This window comes from Vidua macroura, chromosome 1 (assembly GCF_024509145.1).
Source record: "Vidua macroura isolate BioBank_ID:100142 chromosome 1, ASM2450914v1, whole genome shotgun sequence".
In the NCBI taxonomy this organism is placed as follows: domain Eukaryota; kingdom Metazoa; phylum Chordata; class Aves; order Passeriformes; family Viduidae; genus Vidua; species Vidua macroura.
This window is the reverse complement of record NC_071571.1, coordinates 88,172,553-88,191,613: the sequence shown is the minus strand read 5'-3', so window position 1 is coordinate 88,191,613 and position 19,061 is coordinate 88,172,553. Positions and strand designations below refer to the sequence as shown.

The 19,061-nt window shown below is 37.0% G+C and overlaps 1 protein-coding gene across 1 annotated transcript in view; it reads left to right on the top strand.

The window, feature by feature from the left end:
* Nucleotides 1–19,061, top strand: part of GALNT1 (polypeptide N-acetylgalactosaminyltransferase 1) — a 45,787-nt gene that overhangs the window by 6,547 nt on the left and 20,179 nt on the right. Inside the window, exons 2-3 of the mRNA XM_053989703.1 lie at nucleotides 2,555–2,729; nucleotides 15,916–16,082. Coding sequence (XP_053845678.1) covers nucleotides 2,555–2,729; nucleotides 15,916–16,082 — 342 coding nt within the window. The remainder of the gene's footprint in view (nucleotides 1–2,554; nucleotides 2,730–15,915; nucleotides 16,083–19,061) is intronic.

Sequence of the window (19,061 nt, the reverse complement as noted above, 5' to 3'; positions counted from 1 at the left end):
TTTTGGGAGAACGTTGTTGCTTATTGTTTGTGTGAAACCTACATGTTTCTGTGGGGAAACAGATAACCATAAAAAAAAACCCAAGAGAAGATGATTCTCAGAAACTTGAGAGAACATCTTCTGATGGTTAACTTTTCTTGGAAAGTCATTGCCCTGCCTGTGCCTCAACTTGACTGTCTGCATTTAGTGAGTTGCACAAAATATCTGAATCTAGTTAGTTGTTGCTGGAATTTTCTTCAAGGAGAATGAGGTACTGAGGTAAAATGTGTAATCAAGCAGTATGTATTTACTAATGAAATATAAAAATTCAACTGATGAATTTGTGGAATTTGTACACCAGTATCCAAGTCACTGATGTGCTAAACTCGCATCTTAACAGGAGGACCTGCAAATGTGAGAGATGAGCTTTTGGCTGATTTAGCTAATCAGTTTGACTGGTTTAGTGAAATTTAAGAAAGAACTGGAAGTGCAAATGAAACAGGAAATTATTTTTTCTTCTAAATAGGTCATTTGGTAGGATAAGATACTCTTCAGTACTCTGAAAAACATGCTGCCTACAACTATATCTGATAGGGTTTTTTAATTGTTTTAGGTATGTGGAACACTCATTGTTAAATCATTTTCTAAGTGAACCTATGTACTCATTGCTATACACTTAAGAAAAATTGCTGTAATAGCCCAGATAATAATACCACGCTGAATGTATAAAATTAAGCCCAAATAATTACTTTATTGTATACCATAATTTTAAGTTAATTACCCCCTGGAAGGCAAAAATTCTAGTTTAAAAGGTTATGCAATTTCAAGTCAGCAAATTCTGCTGCAGGTTCCAACCATACCTTCTGAAGAGGCAAAGATGCAAAGCAAACTGCTTGCTCAGCTTAGCCCGTGGCTGGAACGAGCACCTCGGCCCATCTGTTCAGGATTTGCTCGAACACACTTACTCCATCGATTTTCAGTGGATGAATGGCTGGCTGGCAACTTCTAGGGTTTTATAGCTCAACAGGCCATCAAGGAGAGTTTGGTTAAAAGAAAACACCCTGTGATGGGAGGAGGATGGGAGGATTTTCTCTGCTAAATGCTCCTACGTGACTGCAACTAGTGCAATCGCTTCAGGTGATTGAAAATGAAAGTTTCTCAAGGAGCACATTGTGCTTGTTTCCAGTTGGCACTAAATGCAGACCAGCAAAAAGCCTCATTTATTGGTAATATATATTTAAGTCTTAGTGTTTCAGCAAGGATGGAAGGTTCGGGCCTTCTTTTTTAATTTTCTTTTTATTCGTTATGTGGCTGTTTACTCTCTGCCTAAGGTTTAATTACACTGTGCTATCCTAGATGCAAATTAAAGATAATTTAAAGCTAGGCTTGTTTCTTGGGGATTTGGTGTCTTTATTTTAAAATACTTTCTGTTCCTCTGTTTAGATCTTAAATTGCTGTTTTTTAAGTTAAACCTCTTGCTGAATTTGTAAAGCAGTAATATAGTTCAAATTCAGTAATTGAGCATTTCTGTTCAGGAGAAAAGTGAATGGTACTTGTAAAGAGAAATGTAACTTTTTAAAAATTGTTCTGATTTTTTTACATATTTGGTTTAAAACCCTAAATAATTCAAGAGTCTGAATTCTTTTTCTCCCATTCTTCCTCTTCAGTTTGATCAGATATTTGATATTTAAATTTCTTTGGGTTTAAGATGTGTAGTGTTACTGGTTTGATAATGTTCTGTTACTAATATTAACCTTCAAAATATAATTTTGTTGCATAAAAACAACATTAGTACAAACAAGAGAAATTGTTTCTAAACTATTGCTGCCAATGTCATTCTGATAAAATAAAAATGTGGAAATAAATGTCAAGCTACACTTGAATCGAACCTTTACTGTTCTGGAACATCATTTATCACAGTGTCACAGAATACACTGAGTTGGAAGGGCCCATCAGGGTAATTGAGCCCCTGCACAGGACTCCCCAAGAGTCCCACCATGTGCTTGCCAGTGTTGTTCAAAGACTTCTTGAACTCTGTCAGGCTGGTGCTGTGGCCATTTCCCTGGGGAGCCTGTTCCAGTGCCCAAACACCCTCTGGGTGGAAAATGTTTTCTAATATCCAATCTAAACCTCCCCAAACACAGCCTCAGGCCATTTCCCTTGGGTCCTGTCACTGTCACCACAGAGCAGAGATCAGTGTCTGTCCCTCCTCTTCCCCTTGTGAAGAAGTTGCAGACTGCCGTGAGGTCTCCCCTCATTTATATCCCAGATTTTTCTTGTGCATGCAGGCTTTCCTGGAAAAGTTGAATTTTTCTTTACAGGAACTTTATAAAGTCAATTATGATGTAATGGTAGATAGAAAGAATTCCTTATTGTTTTTTTACATGAACTGTGGTGTGTAAGAAAAGCACTTAACTATTTCTGTTAAACTCCCAAATGTGAAGATTGGTTTTCACTTTCAAAACCTTGTGGGTTTAGGATTGTTCTAAATGTGAGCACTCCTACAGTGTAAATTAATGTATAAACAAACAAAAACAAGCTTAAAAGGAGTTAGTAACATTTTATTTTTTTGAAGTTCCAGAACCCATACAAAAACCACATGAAGGACCTGGAGAGATGGGGAAGCCTGTGGTCATTCCAAAAGAGGAGCAAGAGAAAATGAAAGAAATGTTTAAAATAAATCAATTTAATTTAATGGCAAGTGAAATGATTGCACTCAACAGATCTTTACCTGATGTCAGGTTAGAAGGGTAAGTACTTGATGTTGTATTAAAAATGTACTCTCTTTAAATGAAGAATGTGCAAAGACTAATCCTAAACAACAGTACAGGTCTCTAAGATATTACTGTTCCAGCAAACAGTTGGAGAATTTCCTGTATATAAGATACTTACTAGTAAAATAGAAAAAAAATCTGTATATAAGATGGACCAGCAGAAACCAGTTTTCTTCATTGTATTTAACTTTGAATCTGATTACAAGTATGAAGCATGTTAATGGAATAGAAATTAATTTGGCTGAAGGAAAGTTAACTTAAGCATAAGCATTTCAGGAAAAAAAATCACTTGTTTGAAAAATTCATGCATTACTTGTAATGAGGCAGACTAAAATTCTGCATTATATAAAATAAAAGAGATTGGGTGATGAGAGAAATACTTCAAAAATTTTCTTACCTAATGAAATGTGCAAATCTTCATTTAGATTTCATTATAATGTTTTCTAATATCCATCTGGTTTGTTTTTGATCTTGCCTCTAGAATATTGATCCTTTCAGAGCTATTTCAATCATAAGTAATTAAAAAGAAAATTGTAGCCTTGTTTTAACAAAAAATAAGATTGCTTTACCCTTCTGGGACTATGACAGGATGATGACTCCCCCCACCTCAACCCTCATCTCTATGAAAGAGGCATTCAGATTGAATAACACTTAGGAAACAAAATTTTCCTGATTATCTACATTATCTTGCAAGAATAATTTCTTTAGAAGCTCTGCTTTGTTGCTGCATACACAAGTCCTAGCTCCTGAATGAATTTGTTTTCATCTCCTACCTCAGAAGATTATATTAGCAGAGTGAGATGAAGCTCTTGCTGCTTTTCATTTTTAATGAGTGATAAGGAACTGGTTTGTAGCGATCTGTGTTTCATCTGTTGTGATGAAAGTGATTCTGTGATTTCCTGGTAGGGCTGGTGTTCTTGATGCATTGCTGCTGTTCTTAATAATGGAGGTATATTTTTCAAAATATGATTTCACAAGATTGAAATAATGTAGTTTTTAATCAATTTTCAAATATGAAATGTACATTTGAGGCTCTAAAAAGTTGACTTAATCATAACCTTTGAGAGGTCTAGACTTTGAATTAGACAAAAATGGAAAAAGAAATTGTTATAAACTATTAAAAAATTATTACCTAGGCATCACTCAAGTTTGCAGGCACTTGAAATTGCTACTTCAAAATCCAGTTTAGCTAAATAGAACTTTTTGTCTTTCACAACCCCACAGTTATTGTGTTTCACAGTGAGACATGTTCTATAAGTTCTATAATGTTGCATTTGCTTCTCTTTTCCATTTTTTCTGGATACAATACTCTCACTATACTTGCTGTGTGAAAGTGGAATCTTTGTATAAAATTTTAGGTATAGTCTTAGGAGAGACTTGGATTTTTCTGTTCTTGTAAATTCCTGCCAAAATTTTAACATTTATGTGTGTATTCATTTTTAGTCATTTTTGAGAGAAAAACACTTCCCAAAAATCTCTTCCATTTGTCATCTTTTCAACTTGTTCTTTATAAGGTCATGGTAATTAAGAAGTCATGGAGAATGTTAACATTTCTCTGGCAAATTTGAGAACAATACTGTGTTTACAGTGCAAGGGTGTCTTAATCTGTATGTGCAGATCAGTATTACTCTTCAAGAACACTGTAATCATGTTCAGAATTGTGAACACTATAAATGTACTCTGGTGTTGTGTGTATGTGTGATGAAACTATTTATCTGATTAGTCAAAATACTCCAAAGTCAGAAACACTCTGTGCTGCATTAGTGTTACTTCTGTTACAATTTGTTCTATGTCCCTGGTAATGTGGAAATAGTTTGTGGAGAAGGGGAATGGGTAATTTTTAATCATTCCTTACCACACTTATATGCCTACAGCACAGCTGCCAGTAGCACTTTCAATCAAGATTTTGAAAAAGCAGGATATGTTCAAAGGCACGCTTAGCTGTTCAACCATGTAATTATTTTCTTCACAAGTTTTGTGGGTTGCTTCCTTTAATGTGGTGTGGCGGGAAGAAGTGATTACTTCAAGTTCTCTAATTCTCCAGCATGTCAGTTTTTCTGAAGTTCAGAAGCCTGCAGAGGTTTTGCCTAGCGGTTAATCATTGGAAAGCTGGCAGAATTAAGAGTGCCAGGACCAATTTGCCACATGTATTTAATGGGAATGGCATGATGTGTCAGTTGGAGAGGAGTTTTTGAAGTAGACTGCTTCATCCTTCAATTAATTTCTAGTTCTGCCAAACCCCTATCACCTGTGCAAAAACAAGTGTGTTGGTCCTGGAGTGCTCATAAGTTAATCTCTGCAGATGACCCACTCTGGGCACCCTGTTTCTGTTTTGGCCAAGAAATTTTGTTCCTTTACTAGAAGAACAGAAATGTGAGCTTCTTAAATAACTTCTAGGCACTTCTCCAGCTAAGGGAACTCCTCAGTACAAGACAGCTACAGAAGCTGGCATCTCTGTTCTGCCAAGTGTGCCCCAGTTGTATTTTCAGGTTTATATCTATTTTTATTATTTGGCACAAAATTACCGATGCACACAGACACCTATAAAATCATTGATATGTACCTGAATTGCTGGTCACTTTGTGTCTGTAACTGGGAACATTGCTGTACTTCTCTTTATCCCAGCTGAGTGTGATTTACTCAACAGAAAAAGCTAAACCAGAAGGAATGTTTTTAGCCTGGATACTTCCCTGAATCTGGACTGGGACATGTTAGTATAACAAACTAATATGATGGACAAGGCTACAACCTCTGGAGGAAAGCTCTTGCAGGGGAAGAAGCAGCTGTGCATACCAGATTGATTTTAAGTTGTTAATAGAATTATTCGTGCAAGCATTTCTTATTCTAGCCTGTGAATCAATCATCAAAGTGGGGGTTGATTCACAGTTGCCAGGAAAATATGCAGCTGTGGGCTTGACATGACAGCAAAGAGTAAAAGATGGATGATCAGGAACACTGGAGTCTTGCCTTGATTTTGCTGAAGATGAGGAAGGCAATGAATAAAATAGGCACTAGTGAGTAAAGTACATGTTCAGCTGTGCCTCTGTACCTTAGATTGGTGTTCAGCCTGGAAAGTAGAGGGGTTGAAGGCATGTTGTTACACATATTGTATGACTGGGTTTGGCTCTCAGTGCCATTGGAGGTGACTTCAGAAACTGCTTTGCAAAATGAAGAATGAGTATTGTGTTCGAAGGCTGAGCTTTCCAGCCTGAACTTACTAGTTAACAATTTGTGGAATATATAAAACTTTTAAGTAGACATTTTTTCCCTGTTGTGAGAATTTAAAACAAATTCTGAGATGTTTTCACTTGAAAAGAGCTGCTTAAAACACTTTTATTTTTCAGGCACAAGCAATCAAGTCTTCAAGCAATGAAGGCATAGCTGGGACAGAATGAATTTGTGTTCATGTGGGCTCTGGTCCCCACTGGAGCTTGTGATGCAGTACTAGCAGGGTGTCATATTTGCAGGTTGATATTTCTTGGAATGGTGATGGGCTTCCCCAGGCAGACCTGCAGCAAGCAGGAGTATCCACGCTCCTTGCTGATTCCTCAGCAAACCTTTTTCCAGGGCTACAGGTTCTATACAATTTGGCATAAAAGATCTTCCTTTTCCTTTTTTCCAGTGGTATAATTTTGCCAGAATTAAGGGTATCAGGCATCTTATTTTACCTCAATTAGTTCTGCATAGAGTCTGGGATTTTTTAACTATCATTTTCTCAAGCTGTCTGTACTCAGGAAGGTAGTTGTGCTGGTATTTTGAGTGCTATAAATCATGTTAAGGTGTAATGAGAGTTTTTAGCCAGATGACCCTACATATTTTGAGTCAACTGTGTTTAAATCCATACAAATTACAACTTCAGCCACTTCATGGAAAAAAGAAAGGTGCATATCTCTGAGATCTTTGTGTTTAGCTAGTACATAAATGTTGTCAGATTGTTATTATTGTAGGGTTTTTTTCTGGATCAAACTTAGTTCTTGCTGCTTAGTTCTTGCTGCCAAGCTTACTTCCACAAGTGGGAGGAAGTAGACAATTTTTCAAGTTAAAAGCCATTATTCGATGTTACATGTATGTAATGGAGTTTATGGCAATTATGCTGGTCTTCTTTCTGAGTAAATCTAGTAAAATAGTAATTTTGACTGATTCTGTCATATCTTTGGTTATAAAGAACAGAATTTAGATTTCAGCACTGTTAATTAGATAATAAAATATAATTTTTTTTTCAGTTACCACAATCTGGTTTTCATATCTGTGCTTTAAAAATGTAATGTTGATTTTAAGTATGACATATGCACGTGAGAATATACTGGAATTCAGAATTATATCTTCTCAAAGCAAATTTATTTGTTCTATACTTCAGGATACTATAGTTGAATCAAAATATAACACATCCATAAAATTAACACAATCTCAATGTGAGGATAATAGCTTGAGTAGAACTATTCATAGTAAAACAAATGAAGGCACACATGCAAGACTGTGGTCTTGGGACTCAAGTGTGATATTTCATGGGTTTTTTAAAAGACAGCACTCAAGGAATTTGCTTCTATATGAGGCTTGTGAAAGTGTGCTCTCTACTTAGTTATTTAATTCAAAAGCATAGGGGTAGTTTTATACTACATATAATTTGGTATAAATGTGGACTGCAGATGAAAGAAGTTTTCTCATCACTTCTGTTGATACTAATCTGATGATTGTGTGGCCTGGATGTTCACTGACTGGATGGACACCAAAAAAGTAGAAAAAAGTATTGTTTGTTGATTCAGCAAACTGAGGCAACACACACAGCAGCCATGTGACTACCAGATCTGGTGGAAAGAAGGGGATGAGATTAAACTGTAATGGCAAAAGGTGGGTTTATTGCTTTTGGCAGCAGCCCACAGTTGCGCTGGATTATGTGGAATGTGGTGGGAAGAAAAGCTTTCTTATAGAACCTGAGCATTAAAATCCCCATAAGGCCATGGGTAATCATTCAGCTCAGGTCATAGTAATGTAAAAACAATAAAAAAAGAGCAAAGTTTTCAACATAAGTGGTGGAAGATTCAGGAGCTTTTGACTCAAGCTAGAAATCCAGACTGTTAATTAACCTGGCATCTGTAAAGAAATCTTCTGACCTCATCACCAGCAATGTAACTTTCAGCAATGTCATGGAAGTCAGAAAGCCTGTGAGGTATTAGAGACTTTACCGTTCTTTCAAGCAGGAATGTTTTTTCATCTGGCTTTTGTGGTGCCTATAGCATCTCCTGGCCTGATGCAGAATCAATGTTTGGAATTGTTCTTGTTCACATTGATTTAGTGAGTTAGCTGAAAGAAATTCTCTATAAACCTTTTCCCTAGAGAAAGTGTAGAGGAGAAAAAATAGCAATAAAAATCAGCTTACTTCCTGTAAACTGTTGTGTTTTTTTTTTTTTTTTTGGCAGTGGGAAGGAGTTACACTATACACACACACAGATATATATTTTATATATATATATATATATATAGTAATCTTCTTATTCATGCTCATCTATTTTGGATGAGCTACCATATCCTGAAATTTATTCAGATTGTTAGGTCAGGTATGGAAAATAATTGGTCTAGAGATCTAGGTTCAATTTCAGACTCTGAGGACAGAATTGGTTTTACTTCTGTCAAGAGATGCTTTTCTGTGATCGCTTTGAGGATAAGGAAAATAGTCAATTGCAGCTACTAATATTTTTGTGAAGTTCTGCTTGAATTCTGTAACCACAATGGTTTTAAGAACCATTTTGGATTTTGTTTTCAGGGTTTAAGAAGATTTCTACTTGACTCATGAGATAATGCGACATTTCTTATATCCAAATCTTTGAGATCAGAAGAAAGGAAAATTTCATACTCTTGATGTCAGGTAAATTATGTAATACTGTTGAAGGCAGATATTAAGCAGGCTGCATTGAAATGTTTAAATAAGGATAAGGGATTTGCCTGCATCCAGGGCACTTGTTCAGAAAGAATAATTGAAGTTACAGAAAAGAATTCTGAATTACAGAAAAGAATTCTCTTCCTAAAATGAATTGTTCTGATTTGCTTGGAAAAACCAGATTCAGGGTAGTGTGAAGTTTTGTTGCAACCTTATCTGCAGTGCTTTCTCTTTGTTCAGTTGCAAGTTAAAGCTGTGGTGGTATACAAAATCTGAATAGTGAAATGTGGTTTGGCATGTTACAACAGCTAGTGATCCCATATCTCTCAGAAGAATTGCTTTTAGTCCTTTTAACTGTATTGCTTCTATATGAAAATCAGATCTTTATCCAGCTTGATTGTCTTCAGTTTAGGAGCTTGGAGTGTTCTTAAAATTTATGTAAAAAGCAGATCCATTAGCACCCCCTCTTAAATGATATTATGAGGCTACTGCATATTCTCAATGATCTTTGTGGGTCCCTTCCAACTCAGCACATTCTGTGATTCTGTGATCCAGGAAAGACTAAGTCGGTGTTTACCAGAAAAACACAGCGTGACTTGAGTCCTGGTGGTTCTTGATGTAGTGTTTTGACATTTTCTCTGACACCCTGCTACAGGGCGTTCTCCCTTGATGGAAATGTAGGTCAGTCTCAGCAGCTTCAGGGTGACTCTGAGTCTTATTTCAAAATTTGTTTTCACCTGGATTTAAGTAGAGAGGAGGTTTCTTGTTGGGCATAGCTGTGCTTCAGCTCTGTAACATTAACTTTATTGCAGGCTATAACTTAAAGCATATGAACAGGTAAGCAATGGAATACTGACACTTTATAGTGCTGCAGTGATATTCATCAGATATCAGTAATTAAACCTGAGGTTTCATGAGGGGAGTTCAGATTTTCTGATTTTGTTTTCTATCGATCTGGAATTAACTTTTGTAACCTCAAAGGAAAATAAATGTGTGTTTTCAAGTCAAAGGATACTGATGCTTACTTTCCAGAGACTCTCAATGTATTTTAATACTGAAATGTGAGTTGTTTATACTGCATCAGTAATATTAAACAAATTTATTACAGAGGCTGTGCTGTGTAGTATTTTGTCAATACTTCAGCTCTAACCTGATTTTCAGCAAGACTTGGATTATTCCTATGTGTCATTGTCAAATTTAAGTCCTGAGATGCAGTTTATTTATAACTGCAGTTTTTATTTATAACTGTTGTTTGTAGTATCCAAGATGAAAGATTGTATTAAATTTGTAAGATGACTAAACGTGCTTCCCTTCCTTCCCCAATCTTTTGCTAGTTCAGCTTTCAGAAATGCATTGGCACTGTGTTATCATACTGCACGTACGAGCACCAATCTGAGCTCCACTGGGATTTCCCAACTGAGCTGCTCAGTGCACAGGAGACACTTTTACTTGTGTTCCATCTCTGTCCTTTATCAGAGTGCTCTGGGCTGTGTGCACTGGGCTAGAAAACAAGGATTGCATACATGTTTTACTGCTGTTAATGTTTTTGAGCCATTGTAAATTATTGCTCATGGCTTGTTCCTTTGAAAGGCTGGTGGAATTTGGGAATAGAACTGGAAACAAGTAGAGTAAATCATAGCTCAGGTAGTGTCTGACTCTGATAATTTTCATGATTAGGTAGGTATCAATGACCTTGTTTTGAATAATCCATATTAAAAAACAAGTTCCAGTGTGTATCTTGTTCTCTCACTTCTCCTCTGCGGAGAACAACATGTTGGCAGCATCAGAAGGGGTAGAAACCTGCCCTGTAGTTCTTTAGAAATTTAGCATTTATTTCTAATGCAGACTATAATTATGCCCTCATCTTTCTAGAAAATGACCTAAAATTTATTTTGTATTTTGCCTCAGTGAATGAGGTTTTCCTCATTGTGTCTCACTGGTTGAGCATTATGGTCGTGTATAACTGATTTCCTACAAGACCTCTTCCGTGCTTGTAGCTTTGTTTGGGATGTGATTTTTTTGAAAAGGTACTTAAGAGCTATCCAAATAGTAAATCTTTTTTTTTCACTTCCATAAATTATTTAGTATGCCTTTGAAGAGTGTGCAGAGATCACTATTAACATTGTAAATATGTCATTCAAGATTTGCCAACAGTACATATGTAGCACTCAATCTTGGGTTTCAGGAATAATTTCTAAGTAAATTGATCCATGGATGCAATTTTATAATATTGATAAAATGCCAAGTGCTATTCTGTAATAAGATGGCTGCACAGTTGCTGGGTTTTTCTAATTTTATACTTGGAATGTTTGTCAAAGACCCAACAGTAAGCGGAGAGAGGCAGCATGAGGACAGCACAGGTGTTGTCCCAAGTTCCTTGAGTCTCTGCATGCCTAGCTGTGGCCAGAGTGGGTAGCTTTTTTATCTCTGAATTAGACACTGAGGAGATCAGAAGAATATCAGAAGAATTTCACCTTCTGATGAATTCAATTGAAGCATCTTGTAGGATCATCTGGTAGATTTCTTCTGCCCTTGCAGTGGCAAAGTACATTTGTTCCCTTATTCTCTCACTGGCAGGAGAGAAGAGAGTTCTCTTAGATGTGAAGAAGGATTGAGTGTGTATGGTTGTGATGTTGTAGAAAGTGCAAAATGAAAGGTTGTCTTCTTTGCCTGCAAATTTGTGCCGAAGCAACAATTAAGCTCTGAGATTTAATGGTTTAATTTTATTTGGACATAATTGCCTTACTTGTTGTCTCTTCTGGTTATTTTTGTAATGTCTCCTGTGGACTATTTGTACTCTGGGTTGAAAGAGAACGTAGGAAAGCAGTTTATTCAGAGGCTCTTCAGATGCATTTGAAGTAGCATTGGGTAGCTTTCAAGTGATTATACCTAGTCCATTGAATAAAATTCTCTCAGGTATTTTTTCTGAACATCTTCCCATATAAAACCTCCAGACCTTCTATGAAAGATTCAACTTATACCTTCACAAAGAGTTGCAATAATGGACAAGCAAAACAAAACTCAGAGCAGCTTTTAGCCTTTCATTTAAAAAGCTTTTGTAATTGACTTAAAACTTTGGATTCTGGCTACAGGTTGTCAGGGACAACAACATGTGCTTATTTTGCTGTATTGTTCTTCTTTAACAGTGTTACAGATAAATGCTAGGATCTGTCCACCTTTATTTGCTTTTAGTCCATTAAATTTGTTTTCAAGTTATAAAGTATTCTGGCTTCTTACACTGCCCTGTGTTCTTGGGGAGATGTGAACTAACTATGTAGTTATAATGAACTGGGCCAAACTATTCTCATAGAACAAGACAATCACAGAATGATGGAATGGTTTGGTTTGGGTTGGAAGGAACCTTAAAGATCGCCTAGTTCAAACCCCTCTGCTGTGGACAGGGACACTTTCTTCTAGACCTGGCTGCTGAAAGTCCCGTCCAGCCTGGCTGTGAACACTTCCCAGGGTCATCCACAGCCTGGGCAACCGGTTCCAGTGTCTCATCAGCCTCACAGTAAAGGATTTATTCCTGTTATCTAATCTAAACTGACCCTATTTCAGTTTAAAGCCATTCTGCCTTGTCATGTCATTACAGAGTCTTGTAAGAAGTCCCTCTCCAGTTCATGTATATCCCCTTTAGGTCCTGAAAGGTGCTATAAGGTCATTCCAGAGCCTTCTCTTCTCCAGGCTGAGCAACCCCAGCTCTTTCAGCCTGTCTGCATAGGAGAGGTGCCTTTGGACATCTTTGTGGCTTTCCTCTGGACTTGCTTCAACAAGTCCATGTCCTTCTTATGTTGAAGGCCCCAGACCAGAATGCAGTACTCAGTATTCTGAATATATGATGCAAGATTGCAAAAAAGATAAAATTCTGTGAAGAGTGTGAGTATCTTACAAAGGTCAGAGCAGAGTCATGTCTTTATAGTAGTGTGATTGTAAAACAGCTTTAAAAAGCCTAGATACTAAATGTAAATATTTTTTTTCTCACATCTGATTTTGATGAGGCATTAAAAATCTTTCATAATTTTAATTATATTTCCTATGTAATTTTCCACTCTATTTCTGTTGTGGTTTGACCCCAGCTAACAACTAAGGCCCATGCAGCCACTTGCTCACAGTAGGCTGAGGGAGAGAATCAGAAGAGTAGAAGTGAAAAAAATTATGGGTTGAGATATTCAGTTTAATCAGGAAAGCAAAAGCCACACATGCAAGGAATTCATGCACCACTGCCCATGGGCAGGCAGGTGTTCAGCCATCTCCAGGAAAGCAGGGCTCCATCACCTGTAACAGTGACTTGGGAAGACAAATATCATTACTCTGTATTTTAACAATATGGCCTGGTTTTTTTTCTGTGTCTTTAGGACACAAGTCTCTGTTTGTATTTGAAATATATTATGTTTTTGGGGAGTTTCCACAATCTAAATAAAATATAGAGTCACATTAGCTGAGAGTTTGCATAATCTACAGTGAATTCTGTAGATTAAGGAAAGGATGATGCATTCCATGAGGAGTAGACATTCTCAGCTGCTGTTTGGAGTCCTCATTAAATTACTGGAGATGGTATGTCTTCCTAATGTTATGCACTCAATTTTAAAACAGTTTGAGGCATGATCCAACAAAAGGAACATAATGTATTAGTAGCTCATTAAAATTCAAATTGTCCTTAATTCATAGCCTGTGTGTCATACCCCTCATGGTTTTATTCTGCTTCTAATGTTGCATAACTTGGTTGAAGCTAATGCTTTATTTTAAATTCTATAGTACTCCTTTCTGGGGTAATTTGTTTTCAAATGAAAGACAAAAGAATTCTTAATTTAAATGTTTGTTAATGGAATAAAGCATGAGGCTTCCTTAGAAGGCTAATGTCTAATCATGGGCATCAAGTGTTCTATTTTATTTGTCTTATGTTCTGCAGCAATATGTTCCTGGGGCAGAAGGAGTTACCGGGTTTTCAAAATTCAAAACAAGAGGTTTTATTTGTATGTATTCATAGCAATTTGTACAGATATAGCTAAAAGGTGTATATATAGAAGGGCAGGTAAAAGGAAAATAAAAAAACAGGTCTCATACTGTCAACCCTTTCATTTGTCTTGCCTGCATCAATGAATTTCATACCAAACACTTGATTAAGAATAGCATTCAAAAATGCCCAGCCAGTTTTGTTATGATACCACCCCTTTGTTTGTCCTGGCAGCCTTTTACATGTCGGTGAAAAAGTGTCATGGGTTAAACGTAGCCAGCAGCCAAGTGCCAGTGTAGGGTCACTCCTAAACTGTTACCCCAGGAAGGACTGGCCTCTGGGGGTGAGAATAGACACGTTTCATTTTGGCAAGGTGGAGATTGACCTTCTGCAGGACAGAGCAGGAGGAATGCCTTGCAATGGGAAGGAGGGTCCTCAAAAAATTCCTGTAAGCCTTCCTGTTAGTGCTAAAAAGTTCCTCCTCAATGACAGCTCTCAAATGTTTTAATATATTTGTACTTCAGAGAGTGCAATGCTGTATAAACATTGTAGGCGCTGTTCACTTGGCTGACATTTATACCAGTTCATTGATTTGGGCTCAGTAAAATAAAATCTTCTGTAAAACCATGATAAAAGGTAAGGCTGAATATGAGAGATTTCATACTACAAGAGTAGATCCTGTGGCTATCCCAGCATGATATCCCTGGTGAATGACACATTGTTACTGCTTTTCATAGAGAACTGCTAACAGGCTTCTCTCAACTTTTTTACAAATATTCTTCCAAAAAGTAGAGGAGCAATTGGTGGATTTGTAATACTATTGTAGCTGAAGGTCTACAATCAGAAACTTATTTTCTGGTCTAGGGAGCAGTGCAGCAGAAGGAATAAAACATTTTGGGTTTAAAGTAGCAAAGTAGACTGAACAAATGGCAAATATGGGAATAAAATTATTTAGCTTATGATTGAATTTTTCATCTGAAATTCATAGTGTTTTTGTGAAAAGTTATTTTATTTTTCAAGGGATACCAAAGAAGTAGCTTTTTCAGTTGGCATGCTTTGCAAGCTTTTTTTTAATATGTGAAATAAATCAGGATAACATAGGGATATATGGAAGCTTTGCATAAAGATTTTATAATGTTCAGTTCAGTGTGATGAATAATTAAATTTGGCATAGTTGTATAATAAGTAGGCATAATATCGAAGGCAGATAGTGCCTGATCTGACTGTTTCAATTCTCAGAAATTATTTCACAGAAGCCCTTCCAGGTATTTCTTCATTTGCACCTGGACTTACTGATCCCTTCTGAAATGTCTGTGCATGCTGGGCTTTTGTCACCACCTCAGAGCTGAAATGCTGGTTTGCTGTGAGAGCTGCTCTGAGAAGTGCTCTGGCTAAATGAGTTATCCAGCTAATAAAATATTGATGTTGGGAGCCTAGTTCTGGCTGACATTCCTCGTGTCACTGTTTGGCATGGTATTGGATGCTGACACCGTGATCCTGTTGTATTGGCAGGCTGCTCCTTAAGCACTGCTTGTGGATATTTAGGGTAGAGAATATGCACTCTGTGCTTCTCAAGCCCTTGGACAGTGCTGCTGTTAGGATGATAGTCATGAATACTTGTCAATGTTTTGTAGTATTTAGATCAGGTTACATTAAAGTGAACTGACTCAACAATTTGGGATCTAATAAAAGCTTTTCTGTTGGAATGGAGCTCTGTTGAATATATTTATTTTTCCACCTCGGTGTTTTCCTTTTGTTTGAGATCTGCATATATCTCTTTAATTTGGATTCTTAAAGGATTAATAATATCAAATCTTACATAAGTAACAGTGTCATTTTTAAATGTGCTAGAGGAGCAGATCTGTGCAGAGAACAGTTATATTTGTGTGGTTATTTTTTAGAGCAGAATTGGAATTTTTTCAGAATTGTGATCAGCACTTTGGGTACAGTGTATTGATTTTTCTAAAAGATAATGAAAACATCATTTATTTTAAAATAGCATTGCAGACTGTAAAAATTTTGGCTGCATGTGGGGTTACTTGAAGTGTATGTCATAGTTTACATAAATGCCCTATATATGCTGTTAGGAGAGCTAAACCTATTATTTTCTGTGCTAACATTGGAAAGTGAATATAATTATCTTTTAATTAGGTGAACTTTATAGCACTTTGAGCATATATAAAATAGGCATTGTGTGCTCCTTTGTCACACTCTGCATAAAATTGACATATCCAGGATGTTAGTAGCAATCCTCAAGAGAGAAACCTCAGACTTGCAGCTCTAACTGATGCCTTGACCTTGACAAATACGTGCTTTAATTTGGCTTACAGGTGTAAAACGAAGGTGTATGCAGACAACCTTCCCACGACAAGCGTTGTCATTGTGTTCCACAACGAGGCCTGGAGCACGCTGCTGCGGACCGTGCACAGCGTGATAAACCGCTCCCCGCGGCACATGCTGGAAGAGATCGTCCTCGTCGATGATGCCAGCGAGAGAGGTAAGGAGAGCCTCAGTGCCTGACCTGCTGCTTGTTCTATTTCGAGAGCTGAAGCTGACTTGATGTGGGCTTAGCCCTCGTTAGGAGAGCACAGCACCTGGGGCAGGGAAGGCAGAGGGAGCAATGCCCATTTTGAAATACAGATGGATCATTCTGCACTGGAAGCTGGTGTAACTTCATCTGTCCAGTTACTTTTCTGTTGGCAGCATGGACTTTGTGTTTTGCTACAGTTTTAGTGTTTTGCATTTAGAATTTTAGCACATTCATACAGCTTGAGGGTGTTTAATACTTGAATCACCTAGTGAATAATAGCAAAGGCAACTCTGTTGCACACATTTAAATTTACTGTCACTGCCACTGTTACGCTTGGTGTTCAGAGGGATCAATTTTGATTATTCAGTTCATGGGAAGTTAAAATTCAGTTTCTGTGCTTCAGGAGGTTCCATTTCTTAATAACAGTGCTCCAGGTGAAAACTTCATGCTACAGAATGACGCTTGCTATGTGTAATAAGCAAAACTGGAAGCTGATTTTTTTGTGAAACATAGTAATAGTATTTAGATTTTAATCTTCATAGTATTTTTAATTGCAGTATATTAGAAATAAAAATAATATTCTATATAATACTTAACATTTAATTTTGGTTAATAGTTGATATTTGGCTTGTTCTTTATTTAGTATTTCTTGATGGTATGGGTTATGAAGTACCTTTTTTCCTTATGTTGGCAAATGGAGGTGAGAGGGTAGTACAGGTTTAGTAAATAAAACATGTCTATATTTTTATATTGATCCACCTTTTTTTTTCCCTTCTATTTCTATTTTGAAAGTTTTCTACTGGAACCAATGTAGTATGCCACTAGAGAAAAAGTCTTGACAGTCACCAATTGTAGGCTGTCACCAATTGCCTGTGTCAGAAGGAATTCCCATGTGTAACACATAGAAGAGTTTTACAGCATGCTGACATCCCAGCCTGTTGCTTCTCATTCTAGTGATGCAAAATTCATGTTTTGCTGCCTATGGTAATTCCAGCTTCCCAGCTTCAGAGTAAGATGTCTGACTGTTGTCCAGATGAGAACAAGATCTGCCCAAGATCTGTGTGTACAAAGAGAGGCGCTGGGTTTGCCCCAAGTAGCTCTATGATACACGGGTTACGGTGTAACAGGAGGTTTTAGGATAGTTAGGAACTTACTGTGGTTAACGGGAGCTTTTGTAGCTGAAGAGCATTAGGAGTGGATTTCTGCTTTATCGCTAAGGTGGTAGCAAACATACCAAGTTGCCCCTTCAGGTTATGCGTGTGTGCATGATGCCTGGAGTGTTGGCTGGGTAGGTGTGGGCACAGCTGCCTGTGGAGCATGGACAGATCCCATCAGCCAGCTGAGCTCGCGCCGCTCTGCTTTCCTGAGGAAGCACACGCGCTCGGGTTGTGTTTGCACTTGTCTCTGCTCCTTTCCTCTCTTGGGCACCCTCACTTGCTTTTGCTTTTCCTTTTTTACCGAACTCTAAATGCTTCAGCTAATTCCAGTGCAATTTGGAAGAAAGAACAGAAGCATTAAATACAATTACATTCCGGCAGCAGAGGAGAAATGCCTATGCAAAATGCCACAGAAACGTGTTCCAGATTAAATGAGAGGCATGAGCAACTTTTGCTTTTACAAAGACACGACATCCAATTTTTGCTTTTTGCACTTGTGGGTAATTTATAATTATACTCCTTGATTTGTTGTAGTTTTTAACCTTTATGTAAAAATTCTAAGTTTTATTTATCGAAACAATTCTTGGCACTAATTCAAATCAGTGCTAATTATTATTTGTGACAGGTCAGCTTTCAGTATGACCTAGAAATAAAGAGCAAGCTAATATTAGAATATGTACACATCATATTACTTATGTTTTGCCTCTTCAGTTTCTGTTTTAGAAAAAATCAATTTCAATGTAGCAATAAGATGTCCTCACTATGAATCATAGAATTTTAGTCCACTTAAAAAAGCATGTGGCTTTCTCTAGATAAATTTTCTGTTTCTGCGTTTGGTAATAAAAACATATTAACTTAATTCCAGGCTGAAAGATAGAGCATTTCATACTTTCTTTGGTGCTGTTACTGAACCTGTTCCAGCATTTCTTTTTGAAGCCTGTGATCTTCATTTCAGATCACTTAGGCATCTTTTATTTGTTGTTATTTTCAACAATTACTGAGAGGGGTTATTTTTGTTCTGTTTTCCAAGAACTTGTTATGGTTCCATCAAGCATGCTTTTACATTAAACAAAATAGAAGGGTACGATGCCTGAAGATGTGAAGGGTTTGTGTTAAGCATTCTGTTTGTGTTGAATTAAAACAGTGTACTTTTCCAGAAAAATACAGTGTTCAGCCTGGGTATTGTATATTGAATTCTAACATCAGAGTAATTTTAATTGAAATAAAGTAAGCATTCAGTCTGCCTGAAGCACACTTTGTACCTGCTAGTGTCATGCTCTTAGAAGAGTGAATTTGCATAATAGCATGCATTTATTTATACTCAAAAGAAAAGCATTGGAGAAACAAGACATATCTGTAAAAATTGTTCTCTAGTTACTGATCAGAACTGCAACTTTAGTTTTGAAGTATTGATCTTTGGTAACTATTTGGAAACAGTTAACAGGAGAAATCACAATTAGCTGGTACCTCAGACTAGGTCAGCACCCAGTAGCCAAGTGTGGTAGGCAGATTGCATCGGGATAGACCACATCCACAGAACTTAGCTACAGAGATCCAGGTCAAAGCAACGTGGCTGCAGCTAAATCCTGCCAACAATACTTACAAAAATATTCATACTTCTTAAGAAAACGTTTGCATGATCATAAAAATGATAAACCTGTGCTTTATTGTAGTTTAATAAAAAAAAAGGGTAGAAACCTAATTTTTCATTTATATTCATATCAGTGTGACTTGGTAATAGAATTGGTGAGGTATTTTTCAACTAATGCACTTAGTTGACTTGAACTGA